Source organism: Hyperoodon ampullatus (assembly GCF_949752795.1).
Source record: "Hyperoodon ampullatus genome assembly, chromosome: 8".
NCBI lineage: Eukaryota > Metazoa > Chordata > Mammalia > Artiodactyla > Ziphiidae > Hyperoodon > Hyperoodon ampullatus.
In genome coordinates, this window is record NC_136921.1 from 68541577 (window position 1) to 68555869 (window position 14293).

The 14293-nt window shown below is 35.4% G+C and overlaps 1 protein-coding gene across 1 annotated transcript in view; it reads left to right on the forward strand.

Moving 5' to 3' along the window:
• Window positions 1-14293, forward strand: part of RIF1 (replication timing regulatory factor 1) — a gene marked incomplete at its 5' end in the record, with an annotated part of 50909 nt that overhangs the window by 16476 nt on the left and 20140 nt on the right. Inside the window, 10 exons of the mRNA XM_079709948.1 lie at window positions 553-717; window positions 1208-1318; window positions 1997-2059; window positions 2547-2647; window positions 4134-4235; window positions 7120-7193; window positions 7418-7598; window positions 8932-9039; window positions 9404-9553; window positions 12993-13092. Of these exons, the coding sequence (XP_079566074.1) occupies window positions 553-717; window positions 1208-1318; window positions 1997-2059; window positions 2547-2647; window positions 4134-4235; window positions 7120-7193; window positions 7418-7598; window positions 8932-9039; window positions 9404-9553; window positions 12993-13092 (1155 nt within the window). The remainder of the gene's footprint in view (window positions 1-552; window positions 718-1207; window positions 1319-1996; window positions 2060-2546; window positions 2648-4133; window positions 4236-7119; window positions 7194-7417; window positions 7599-8931; window positions 9040-9403; window positions 9554-12992; window positions 13093-14293) is intronic.

A 14293-nucleotide genomic window follows, 5' to 3' on the forward strand; every position in this document is an offset into this window, starting at 1 on the left:
TGCCTTATCACAAAATCGTTTTGTTTTCTGTATGTGTTACTGTGTACTGCTGTCATTGCGTTATCGTGGTTGGATAAGATCAACTTTTTTCCACTACATTATGTGAAGTGCATTACAGACTCTTAACGTTTGTTTCAGAATTAGAATATTAGAGTTATAATTAAAAATATCAGATCTTAACAGATGTAAGGAATGTGGCTTAGTATGTATATCAGTGAAAGAAAATTATTTGCTGTTCCTATTTTACGTTAACTATTCTAAGTCAAATTTTTATATTTTAAGTTTTAGGAATGCCTGCATATTAATGTTAAGGTATGGATTAATGTCTGAGAATTCATTTAAATTGTGTGTGACACTAGTCTTAACCTAGTAAGATTAGTATTTAATTAGGAACTCTGTTGTGGGCTTTAAACAAAAACTCTTCAACTTTTATTGAAAAGCAAATTATTTACTTTTAAAAGTACATTGCATTGAAATGAAGTAAACAAACTATTTATTTGGGTAACTAATTTAATCATACATAACTTAGCAATTTTGTTTGTTTGTTTAAAGGTGCTTCTCCATATGGAGCTCCCCGGATGAACTTGAGTTCAAATTTTGGTGGAATGGCCACAATCCCTTCTATACAAGTTTTGGGGCTTGAAATGTTGCTTCATTTTTTGTTGGGTCCAGAAGTCTTGAGTTTTGCTAAGCAAAACAAACTTACGCTGAGCTTAGGTATTTAATTGTTTTAAAAATCATTTCAATTACTAACACAGTTCAGAACACTGTACTTTGGGGTGAGGAAAGAGATTTTCTATATCTTCTTTTTTATAAATTTATTTATTTATTTTTGGCTGCGTTGGGTCTTCATTGCTGTGTGCGGGTTTTCTCTAGTTGCAGGGAGCGGGGGCTACTCTTTCCTTGTGGTGTGCAGGCTGCTCATTGCGGTGGCTTCCATTGTTGCAGAGCACGGGCTCTAGGCGCGCGGGCTTCAGTAGTTGTGGCTGAGCGCGGGCTTATTTGCTCTGCGGGATGTGGGATCTTCCTGGACCAGGGCTCAAACCCGTGTCCCCTGCATTGGCAGGCAGATTCTTAACCACTGCGCCACCAGGGAAGTCCCTAAATCTTTTTCATAGAAAACATATCAGACCACCTAACATTTTACATCGAGAAATTTATTTCATAAAGCTTTGGTTTTGCATAATTGTCTTTTTTTCTCTTTTAGAGCGACTTGAACATCCGTTAATCAGCAGCTCTTCTTTTTTTTCCAAACATGCGAATACATTTATCACTGCTGTTCATGATAGCTTTGTTGCAGTTAGAAAAGATGCTTCTGGTAAATACTTAAGAGAAGATTTTTATTATTTAAACCTGTGTTTAAAAAGAAAAAATAGTAAATATTTATATAGTGCCACCTGTTTCCAGATTGTGCTGCAGGAGCTTTACATATAATTCATAGAATCCTCACAGCAACCTTCTGTGTTAGCCTATTTTGCATATAAGGGATTGTGTTGCACTGAGAAGTAAATAACTTGTGCAAAGTTACATAGTAAGTGATGGAGCTGTGATTCAGGCCTAGGCTCTGTGATTTTAGTATCTACACGTAAACTCCTGTGTTTTAAAGCCTATCAAGTAGTGATGACAGGTTTTAAAAATTAAATAGTTTGCTATTGTACTGGTTGGAGAATTTTTTTCTAGTGGCTTTCAGGTATCCTTCTCAGTCTTTAATCCTTGTCTCAAAAGTGAAAGGTATTCAATACAGAAAATACAGTCGATGAAAAAAAAGAATTACCCTGAGTATGTTAACAGTCCTTTTGAAAAACATTTCTTTCTTTAAACAAAAATGAGGTGAATAGTATATTGTAAACTGATTACAAGGTTGACTATTACAAGGAGAATTATATTTTAAATTTTTAAGTATTGCTCAATTTATTTCTGTAGTATAAGCTTGAAAGGGAGAGCTTTTGTAGTCATATCTATTTCATTCTAAAGTACCTTTTATTTTGTTTGGCAGATGCAATTGTCAATGCTATTTGGAAGGAGCTGGTTAGCTTGGTGAAGTCAGTTATTGAATCTGGTAAGCACTATAATGATCAAAAGATTTTTATAGCACTCAGTGAATTGTTTGGCTTTCATATATAAAATTAATTTTAAAATCATTTTTTGAAGTATCTTATCTTCCAGACTTTACCTTTAAACAAAGCACTTTAGTAAGAACAAACAAAAAAATTACTTTTTTTTTTTTTTTTTCTTTTTTGCGGTACGCGGGCCTCTCACCGTTGTGGCCTCTCCCGTTGTGGAGCACAGGCTCCGGACGCGCAGGCTCAGCGGCCATGGCTCACGGCCTAGCCGCTCCGCGGCATGTGGGATCTTCCCGGACCAGGGCACGAACCCGTGTCCCCTGCATCGGCAGGCAGACTCTGAACCACTGCGCCACCAGGGAAGCCCCCCAAAATTACTTTTTAATAGCTCTCTGAGTATATGTTTTTACCCCTGAAAAGACTGTATTTTCACCCCTAAAAGTACATGTTTAGAACTGTACCCCTCCTTTTCCTTTTTGATAGGTAACAAAAAAGAGAGACCAGGTTCTGAAGTTTTGACTCTTCTATTAAAATCTTTGGAAAGCATAGTGAAGTCAGGAGTATTTCCTGTATTGAAAACACTGGTAAGTATAAGACCTATATGTGCTGGAATTTTAAAACCATATTCTGAAATTGAATTTTATATTGAAGGTACTACCACAGATCAGGATTTGGGAAGATATTTTATATCAAGTACTTATCAGCAATTTGGCCCTGTAATAAATGCTGTTCCATTGACTAAATAGAGTCATTTGAAACCTTCTTAATAAAGTAAATGATGACAGTGGCAACTACAGAAATCTTCTAGTGTGATAGGAAAAAGAATAGGCCGTACAGAGAAAATGGGATAAGGGCCATGAAACTTGAACTGAAGAAACTCGGATGAACACTAATTTTGTGACAAGATTGCTGAGCTCCACTGATTGTTAGTATGTACATTTAAAAAAATATCTGGTAATAATCTTGGAGAGCTTTTGCATTTTAAATATGTCCTACATAGTAGAGAGGGGAAAAGTGAATTGGATATATTTTTTGTAATAGTGAGTTTCCCAAAATGAACTGCAGATGGAACAAACCACACCCGTAGGTAGATTCTGAGTGATTCCTTTATGTGCCATGACAACCATATCTACTGTGGCAGTAGAGGATAGTGGTTAGTAGCAAGGGCTCTGGTACAGACTAGGTTGAACCTCAGCCCAGCTATTAACTGCATGAACTTAGACACTCTGTCTACTCTTGTCTCTCTATAAAGAAGAGGTGTAGTAGTAGTTCATAATGAAATGCAGAGCATTATGGAACTGGGACAAAATAAATGTGTCAACAAATGCTAATTATTATCTTTAGTGTCTGTTCAAATGAGAATACGTGAAAGCTTATTTTCACTAAGTTATTTTTGTCATTCATTTATGTTATATAATTCAGGTTAATACCAGTATAATAATATTTTTGGATGGCAGTTTGGTAATCTCTGTCACATTTGAGAGGCGTGTCTTAGATACAGCTTCTAGTTAGCAGTTCTTTGAAATACTTGCTTCTGGCACTAGTGAGTACATAATTGATTGCAGAATTTCTTTTTGTAGTATAAAAAATGAAAATAGCTTCAAGGACCATTAATTTTTAAAAAGTTTGAACAAACTGCACATTTGTTTATCAGTTAAGAATGTGTCTACATAGACTGATGTGAAAACTCTGTAACACAGTCAGGTGAAGAAAATTAGTTCCAAAGTATCTTACAGTACAATATCATTAATGGTATAAAACAATAGGTACAAGACAGCCAGCCTAGGAAGTTACGTTTCTCTCTGTACTTACATGTATGGAAATTTAGGTCTAAAAAATAAACTCCAAACCAGTAACGTTGATTATTCCTGGAGATAAGAAAGGACTACATCATTTTATTATTTATATTTCTGTATTTGAACATTTTAAGCTAATGAGAATGTATTTACATTAATGAACGAACATTACTTGTAATAAATTGTTAAAAATATAGTTAATACTATAAGATTTTTACTAAGTAAGGTACTACTTTTATGGCTAATGTACAGTAAAACCTTTTGTCTTTCTTAGGTTCTCATGGAAATTACAATTAAAGGACTTCCTCAGAAAGTACTAGGTTCTCCAGCATATCAGGTTGCTAATATGGATATTCTTAATGCAAGTATCTTAAATGTAATGATACTAAAACTAAATTAGCTAATAAACAAAAAGATCCATGGTATTTTTTTTCTTAAGGTAGTGAAACTTAGATTGCAAAGTTCCAAGAGAATTGAATTTGAATACACTGATTATGTTAAAGGAAAAAATGATAGACAAAGTACAGGCATACCTCAGAGATACTGCAGGTTCAGTTCCAGACTGCTGCCAAGAAAGTGAATATCACAGTAAAGAAAGTCACATGAAATTTTTCATTTCCCAATGCATGTGCAAGTTAATGTTTACACTATACTGTAGTCTGTTAAGTGTGAGTAAATAGCATTATTACTATAAAAAAAAACAAAAAAAACCCTTAATTTAAAAGTACTTTATTGCTAAACAGATGCTACCTATCATCTGAGCCTTCAGTGAGTCATCTTTTTACTGCTGGAGTGTCTTGTCTCCATATTGACGGCTGCTGACTGATCAGGGTGGTGGTTGCTGAAGGCTGGGGTGGCTGTGGGAATTTCTTAAAATAAGACAACAGTGACGTTTGCTGTGATTGATCCTTCCTTTCACAAATGATTTCTCTGTAGCATGTAATGCTGTTGGATAGCGTTTTATCCACAGTAGAACTTCTTTCAGAATTAATTAGTCCTCTCAAACCCTACTGCTGCTTTATCACCTAAGTTTATGTAATATTCTAAATCCTGTTGTCGCTTCAACATCTTCACCAGGAGTAGATTCCATCTTAAGACACCACTTTCTTTGCTTATCCATAAGAAGCAACCCCTCATCTGTTAAAGTTTTATCATAAGATTGCAGCAATTCTTTCACATCTTCAGGCTCCAATCCTAATTTAGTTCTTTGCTGTTTCTGCCACATCTGTAGTTATTTCCTCCACTGAAGTCTTAAACCCCTCTAAGTCATTCAGGAGGGTTGGAATCAACTTCTTCCAGACTCCTGTTTATGTTGATATTTTGACCTCTTCCCATGAATCATGAATGTTCTTCACGGCATCTAGAATGATGAGTCCTTTCCATAAGGTTTTCAGTTTACTTTGCCCAGGTCTATCGGAGGAATCACTCTTTATGGCAACTATAACCTTATGAAATGTATTTCTGAAAAAGGCTTGGAAGTCGACATTGCTCCTTGATCTGCAGAATGGATTTTGTGTTAGCAGACATGAAAACAACATTAGTCTCATTGTACATCTTCATCAGAGTGCTTGGGTATCCAGGTGCATCATCAATGGGCAGTACTATTTTGAAAGGATTCTCTTTTTTTTTTTTCCTGAGCAGTAGGTCTCAACAGTGGGCTTAAAATACTCAGTAAACCATGTTGTAAACAGATGAGCTGTCATCCAGGGTTTGTTCCATTTATATAGAGCACAGGCAGAGTGGATTTAGCATGATTCTGAAGGGCCCTAGTATTTTTGGGATGGTAAATGGCATTGGCTTCAACTTAGAATCACTAGCTGCATTAGCCCCTAATAAAAGGCAGCCTGTCATTTGAAGCTTTGAAGCAGACATTGACTTTTCCTCTCTAGCTGTGAAAGTCCTGTATGGCTTCTTCCAATACGAGGCTGTTTTATCAACAGGTAGAAAATCTGTTGTTTAGGGTAACCACCATCATTATTAATTAAATAGCTAGATCTTCTGTATAACTTGATGCAGCTCCTGTGTGAGCACTTGCTGCTTCACCTTGCACTTTGATGTTATGGAGAGGGCTATTTCCTTAAATCTCGTGAACCAAACTCTGCTGGCTTCACACTTTTCTTCTGCAGCTTCCTCACCTCTCAGCCTTCACAGAATTGAGGAGTTAGGACCTTGCTGTGGATTAGGCTTTGGCTTAAGGGAATGTTGTAGCTGGTTTGATCTATCTAGACCACTAAAACGTTCTCCATGTCAGCAATAAGGCTGTTTTGCTTTCTTACTATTACTTGTGTTCACGGAAGTAGCACTTTTCATTTCCTTCAGTAACTTTTCCTTTGCGTTCACAACTTTGCTAACTTGCACAAGAGGCCTAGCTTTTGGCCTTTCTGACATGCCTTCCCTATTAAGCTTAATTATTTCTAGCTTTTGATTGAAAGTGAGAGACGTGCAACTAATCCTTTTGCGTAAACATTTAGAGGCAATTGTAGTGTTATTAATTAGTCTAAATTCAATATTGTTGTGTCTCAGGGAATGGGGAGGCCAGAGGAGATGGAGAGAGACAGGATAATGGCTGGTTAGTGGAGCCGTCAGGACACATAATGTTAAGTTTGAAAAATCGTGAGAATTACCAAAATATGACAGAGACATGAAGTGAACAAATGCTGTTAGAAAAATGGTGCCAATAGACTCGGTCGACATAGGGTTGCCACAAACCTTCAATATGTAAAAAAGGCCATATCTGCAAAGCACAATAAAACAAGGTACACTAGTTATAATTAATGTGAAGAATTAAGTATGGCACTATTAATGGAACTGTTTTCCTGGATTAAACAAAGGGTTCTAGAAGGAAAGTTTTCTCTTTGCTTTTATATAATAATAGTTTTGGTTACTGTTACAAATTTTGGAAGCTTAGTAGCATTGGGTTACATATGGTGAAGTATATTTAATATCTTCTGGATGTAGGTATTGTTGATCCAGCAAGTTATAAGTCAACATTTTTTTTTATATCTGGAATCTCTCTCTGTTCTTTAATTGCTCACATAGATATAACAGCTATGATTAAAATAAAAGAGCTTGCTTTTTGTGTGTAGTTTGTGGAAGTACATTGGCTATCATTTTTGTCATTTCCTAAGTAATTTCGAAAGTTAAATTTCTCAAGCTTAAAACGGTCGTATTTCACATAATTGATTGTAGAAAACAAGTATAACAAGAAGGTATACTGTTTGTAACAGGAAGATTGATTGCCATCTCCCATCTTTTTTCAGGGAACTCCTGCTTTGTTCTTAATTCAGTTAATTTTCAATAATAATCTATTGGCCTGTGGTGTAGAAGATGAAAGGTAATTTTAAACAAACAGTTTTGTTTATCTTGGAAAGTTTGTCATGTGATGAATGATATTCTTTTGACTTACTCTAAATTTTTTAAAAATGAAAAAAATCAAAATAAGAGTTGAGATTCATTTTTTGTCTTTTCTGTCAGTTATTTTTATAACCTTGCTATAATGTAATTAATGTATTTTCGAAGAAAGTACAGTTAATGCATAGTTGAAAATTTTTTTTCCAGGTTTTTTCTCAACCTGGAAACACTTGTAGGCTGTGTTCTTTCTGGTCCAACTTCACCGCTAGCTTTCAGTGACTCTGTCTTAAATGTTATTAATCAAAATGCAAAGCAGTTGGAAAACAAGGAGCATCTTTGGAGAATGTGGAGTATTATAGTCACCCCATTAACTGAATGGATAAATCAGGTATGATATTTTAGCTGCATGTTTCCCCCAAATTTAATATCTTCACTTTTTTTCTTCCTTGTTAGAGCACAGGGATATATGAATAGAAGTTTGTATTTGAATGGAAGATATTGCATATTTTTTTCTGCAGGATTGGTTAATTTTCTACTCTTTAGATTAGTTGATTTCATCATGTTTCTGCCTTATTCAAGAAAGTATAACTTAGTGGGGACTAAACAGTCCATTTTCTCCAGTAATTAGAAAGCCAGAAGGCTTACATGGTATATACAGATTCCCCTGTTTATATCTTGGATTCTTTCATTTGTACTACGGGGAATAATATGGGTATCTTGACTAGACTGTATATTCTTAGGATCCCATGGTCAATAGGATCCTATGTTGGTGATTACCTCAGAGCCATATTGTAGTTCCTAAATCATTAATTGTTGAGAGTTGACTAACCCTTACGTTTAATTACTTTAAAAAGTGGCAATATTGTCAGGGTATGGAGCTCAAGTTCTGTCACTATTAATAGTTCATCAGCTGCTTTATCTGTTCATCAGATAAAGCATCTGTTATAACTCTCAAATGGAATGAAGACTCCAAAGAATTTGTTACGTGGTTATACAGTAGCCCTTATTTTGGCTGCTCGAGCCAACACTCCATTAAACGTATTCTTCCCAAAGAAAAAAAGTTTATGTTCCTAAATAATTTCCCACTGTTTAAAGGATGCTAGAGGCCCTTTTTATAAGTCCTTGCTTGAATCTACCTTCTGTGTATAGTAAAAGATTTTGGAGTCTCCTTTGGGATTCTTTTTTAGGACTTAAAACACAGTGCGTTGTTTCCCAGGGTTGCTTAAAAAATTACCATGAACTGATGGCTTAAATCAATAGGAATTTATTTTTTTATAGCTCTTGAGGCCAGAATTTCAAAATCAAGGTGTTGGCAGGTTTGGTTTCTTCTGGAGCTCTGAAGGAGAGTGTGTTCCATTCTTCTCTTAGCTTCCAGTAATTCTTGATGTTCCTTGGCTTGTCGATGCGTCACTTCAGTCTCAGCCTCCATCTTCACGTGGCATTCTTCAAAGTATCTTCTGTCTATTAAACTTCCCCTTTTGTTATAAGGATACCAGTTATTGGGTTAAGGCCCACCCTAAACCGGCATGACTTCATTATTGCATGATTACATCTGCAAAGACCCTATTTCCAAAGGTTACAGAGGTTAGGAGTTCACCATCTGTTGAACATCTCAACATTAGAGACACAATTCTACTCACTACACATAGTAAGATGTTACTACTTCGGGCTAGAATTAGATGGTAATTTGTCTAACTTTTTCATTGTTTTTCTTGTTTCAGACCAATGAAGTGAATCAAGGTGATGCCTTAGAACATAATTTTAGTGCCATCTATTGTGCACTGACTTTACCGATAAACCATGTTTTTTCAGCACAGAAAATTCCAGTGGTAAGGCAAAGTTTTACTTGATGAATTTGCATTTTTCTGAAAATATTATGTCACCCTTTATAATGAACCCCTACAGTAATTTTACCTAAAACAAGACTTTCTTATGACCTATAATCAGCTTAGGAGAAAGGAAAGTGGTGAAGGAAGAGAGAAGCTCCTCTTGACCTTTGATAATTGCTGGTATTGTGGCATTATTACAGTTCTTCAGTTAGAGCTCTGTGGAGGTGGGCAAACTCACTACCCTATACTAGTCTCCTCTTTGACACCTTAAACGTTACCGTGTTTTAAAAATGTTAAAGATGTATTCTGTTAGGTGTTTTGATGTGTAGATGTGTTTTCTAAATTTCTTTTTTATTGTTACTAGGCCACCATGAAGACCTTACTTAAAACTTGGTCAGAATTATATAGAGCATTTGCTCGCTGTGCAGCTTTGGTGGCAACTGCAGAGGAGAATTTGTGCTGTGAGGAACTTTCTTCCAAGATAATGTCCAGTTTGGAAGATGAAGGCTTTTCAGTGAGTTTATCCTGATGCTGACCTTTTTTGCATGTAAAGGATTCTTTTCAAGTAAATAGAGATAACATTTGTGAACTGTCATTTACTAATGCTTTTAGTTTATAAGTAATGAAGTTAGTGTATAAAACGAGTAACAGCTTTGCAAAAAAGTTTTGTGTCTTTGGACTCTAAGGTCCATGTATCAGGACCATTTAACAGTGATATGCTTTTACTACTCTGTGGTGTGTGTGTGCCATTCTAGATGAACCGTACAAGGACCTTACTGTCCTGGACCTTGCTTTATCATATCTGTTAGCTCTTTAAAGTCTATCCTCTAGAAGTTTGTAGATCTAAAAATATAGGTTCCTATTCACTCCTTTCCCTTACTCTATAAAAAGAACTGCTGTCAGCAGTTTGGTATGTATCATTCTAGAATAGACCTCTTTCTTTCTACCCATAAGTTACATATTTATGCTCACATATGTACATGAATACAGTGTTCTTGCCAGTTGAAATTTATTTATTACTCTGAAGAATGCTTTTTTCCATCTGAAAAGATAGATTTTCTAGCTCTTAATAGTGGTTACCCCTGCGGAGAAGAGTAGAAGTATTTATAATATTCTCTTTTTAAAAATATTGGCATAATTCTGATTATGGTATTTTGGTACTATAGTATTTGTCAGAGCGACTTTAAAAATGTAAATGAGATTAAAACACTTCTGTAGCTTTTTGTTGCATTTGGAGGAAAAATCTGAACTGCTTACCACTGCCCTTGAAGTTTGTGCTTCCTTCTTCAAAGAATCTTATTTAATTTAATTAGTCTTGTTAATTTCTGTCTGAGCATCTTGTTATCAAAATCATTTGTGTACTTCATTCTGTAACTTCCCCCACACTCCATGAGGTTAGGGACTTTCTGTCTTGTTGATGTATATCCCTGGCTTTTATCTGGCCACCTAGACAGTGAATTTGTTGAAGGCTTTTATAATTGTTAGGGAGAAGCTTGACCCTCAGTTTTCACCTTTAAATTATTGTCTTGGATAGGCTTACATCTTTGTTCTCTTCTGCAAGAAATGTAGAATCTATCAAGTTTTATAAAATACCCTGTTGGGACTTTGCTTGTCATTGGTTGGTTATATTGCATTTATAGATTAATTTGGAAAAGAATTTACATCTTTATAATGTTGAGTTTTTCTATTAAGGAATATTTATTTAATTCTAAACTTAACCAAGCTTGCTTGAGTTTTTGGAAGTTTTAAAGCTGTTTTTCAGCTGTTGTGTATGGTCTCTTCGCTGCCCATATTTGGTTGCTGCTGGAGTATATGAGATCGGTTGGTAATGTGCATTTCCGTATGTTAAACCAAACTTGTGTCCTTAAGATGCCCTTCTTTGTCACAGTGAAAATCTTTTAAAACATTGTAGATAAGTGTTTTAAAATTTTTTGCGTATATCTTCATTAGTGAGATTGGAGTTCCTCATTATCCAATTTTTGTATTTTGGGAATAACAGACATGTATGTGACTGATAACTCCTTGTCAAATATGTAACTAAGTAATTAACAAGTTTTAGCTTTCAGAAAAATTTTTATCAGTTTTGAAGATACTGTTCATTTGTTCATTTCTGTAAAATTTTTTTCATTTTTACAACTTATGCATCTAAGACTGTTCTTATTTTTCTTACTGCTACTGTTACAAATGCATTGTTTGATAATAATTTTTTTATATATATAGTTTTTAAAACATTTATTTATTTATTTATTTTGGCTGCATCAGGTCTTAGTTGTGGCATGCGGGAATCTTTTAGTTGCAGCATGGTATGCGGGCTTCTTAGTTGTGGCATGCGAACTTAGTTGCAGCATGCACGTGGCTTCTAGTTCCCTGACCAGGGATCAAAACCAGGCCCCCTGCATTGGGAGCGTGGAGTCTTACCCACTGGACTACAGGGAAGTCCCACTAATTTTTAATTTTTTTGTTATTAACCTCTTTTTTAGTTTGTAAAGTTTTTGGGTTTTCCTCTTGCCTTTAGAATTTAGACATTTCACCATGGTGTGTCTTGAGGCATCTTTTAAACTGTTTTAAGTACTTGGTAGACCCTTTCAGTCTAAAGAGCTGTGCCTTCATCTCAGGAAGAGTGCTTAGATCTTCAGGTGTCATCTTCTGTGTCTGTTACTTTTCTTTCTTTATATCTGTTTGTGTTTTGCTTTATTTTTGGTACTGCTTTCTGGGACCTTGATACTTCTGTTTCCATTCTTTCTCTGTTTAAATGCTGAGGTGTTTTATAATAGTTTTATTTTTACATTTATGTTTTTAAGTGGATATGATTTCCTCTTTGAAGATAGTAGTTTTCTTCTGTTTCTGTTATTACCTCTTTCCTCGTGGATTAGTTCTATTGGTATTTAGCACACCTTCTTCATATTTGTCAATAAAGGTTAATATTGAACAGTATTGGTAGCTGGAATGTGTTTTCTAACCCAGGAGAGATCCCCTGTTTTTCTGGCTTTGATAGCCAATTGTAGTTACAAGCAAGCTTTGCCTTGTAATTGTGAGCAAGAAGGAAGCACTGGAGCTTTAACATCTTTTCTATATGGATGTATCATCTGTACTGAACCTTCCATGTGGTTTTCTTAGGTTAACTGGGGGCTCTCCCTTCCTCCTCTTGGTCCTTAACACTGACAGGGGGAGGTTGTCTTTAGTGGCAGACATGTGAATTAGTCCAGTGAATTGGACAAGTGACAGGTAGTGGAGAATAAAAGAAGAGCAACTGTGTTATAGAACTTTAATTTCAGTAGTCTTTTAATTACCCATTTGATTTTTCTAATGACCATCATATCTTTTTCTCAGAACCCTCCCTGTGTCTTCTGTTACTCAGTTTCTTATAGGAAAGCTCACTATTTTTGAGGTGTTCTTTGATCATGGTGCTGGGATTTCCTTTGTTCTATTTTCAGTCTCCCTTGCCCCCCGTGTCTTTAAAAAAAGTTTGCAGAAAAATGTCTGATGCTTCTAAGGGTTTATTTTTATTTCATTTGGATTTGAGGAGGGAGGAGGAAAGGGTATCAGGGAACTTTAGCAACATTTCACATTTTGTTTTGTTTCTGCTGGGTTTAGTGAACACTTCTGTAATTTTGAAGAGAAATTTGGTAAAGAATCTAATTTTGAACCTAGCTCTTCGATTCTCAATTTATTGGTTTATATGCTGAGTTTTCTGGGCATCTTAAAGCTGAATTGTTTTCCATAAATATTAAGAAACAAAAAAAAAGGTATATTACTTGGCACACAGCAGTTAACTGGGAAATATTCATAACCATATACTTAATGTACCTTAAATGATATAAGCTATGACATGTGTGTTATTATATGTTATATGTGGGAGTTAAAGTCTTATATTTTTGTTCATGCTTATACTTTATATAAACCATGCCAGTAGTTAAAAGATTCTAATATAATACTTAACTATTCTTTCCTAGAATTTATTGTTCTTGGATAGGATCACTCATATTATTACTGTTATGGTTGATTGCATCGACTTTTCACCATATAATATTAAGTATCAGCCCAAAATTAAATGTAAGTATTTTATTTGCATACCTAATATATCATAAACATGGCTGTCTGAACTGTTGTCAGGGCAAATCCTAATAGCTTTTCCCGTCTCGTTTTACCTACTTCTGATGCTGTGTAACCATGTTAGTTACTATGCTAGTAGCTCACATGCTTGCTCTCTTTCCTTCTGTGTGTGTGTGTCTCTCTCACCCTCCTGCCCCAATCTAACTCCTTTTTATTATGCAGAAACATAAATATTGTCCTATTTAGAGATTGTCTAATAATACAAATGATTTTACTTACTCCATCTGGTACAAGGGATTATCTGGACAAAAAACTTTGACGTTTGTTAAAATGTTCTTATTTGGTAGGCTGATTTGAAATAATCATTGAGTTGACATTCAACTGCACAGAAAATTGTGGCAGTGATTAATCAGTTATGGTTTTACAGGAAATTTAAAATGATGCTAAAAGTTTAACTCAATTTTTACTGTATAAAATTGGACAATTGAAATCATAACAAGTCTTATTTTTATAATTATGTTCCTTGGTTAATTCTAAATTGAAATAAATACTGAGCTATTTTATTCTACTAAGTGGTTCTTTAAACTTACATATTTCTACCAGTGATTATATATTTTCATATTGTATAGGAAAGAACCTTCCAGTAATGAAAAATGTGGATGTTTAAAGGTTACTTTTCCTGTTGAAAGATTGGGAACATACTCAGTTTTCTTTTTTTTTTAAGGTTCATATCCTTTTTTTTTTTAATTTATTTTATTTGTTTATTTTTGGCTGCATTGGGTCTTCATTGCTGCGTGCGGGCTTTCTCTCGTTGCAGCGAGCAGGGGCTACTATTTGCTGCGGTGTGCGGGTTTCTCATTGCGGTGGCTTCTCATTGCGGAGCATGGGCTCTAGGTGCGCGGGCTTCAGTAGTTGTGGCACGCGAGTTCAGTTGTTGTGGCTCGCAAGCTCTAGAGTACAACCATAGTAGTTGTGGCGCACGGGCTTAGTTGCTCCATAGCACGTGGGATCTTCTCAGATCCGGGATTGAACCCGTGTCTCCTGCATTGGCAGGCAGATTCTTAACCACTGTGCCACCAGGGAAGTCCCTTAGTTTTCTTTTAATAAGATCTATCTTTGATGAATTAGTGTAAAGATTACTAGAACATAAAATATTTTTAGGGGTTTTTGGGCGAGTTTTTGGCTTTTTTGGGGGGGTGTT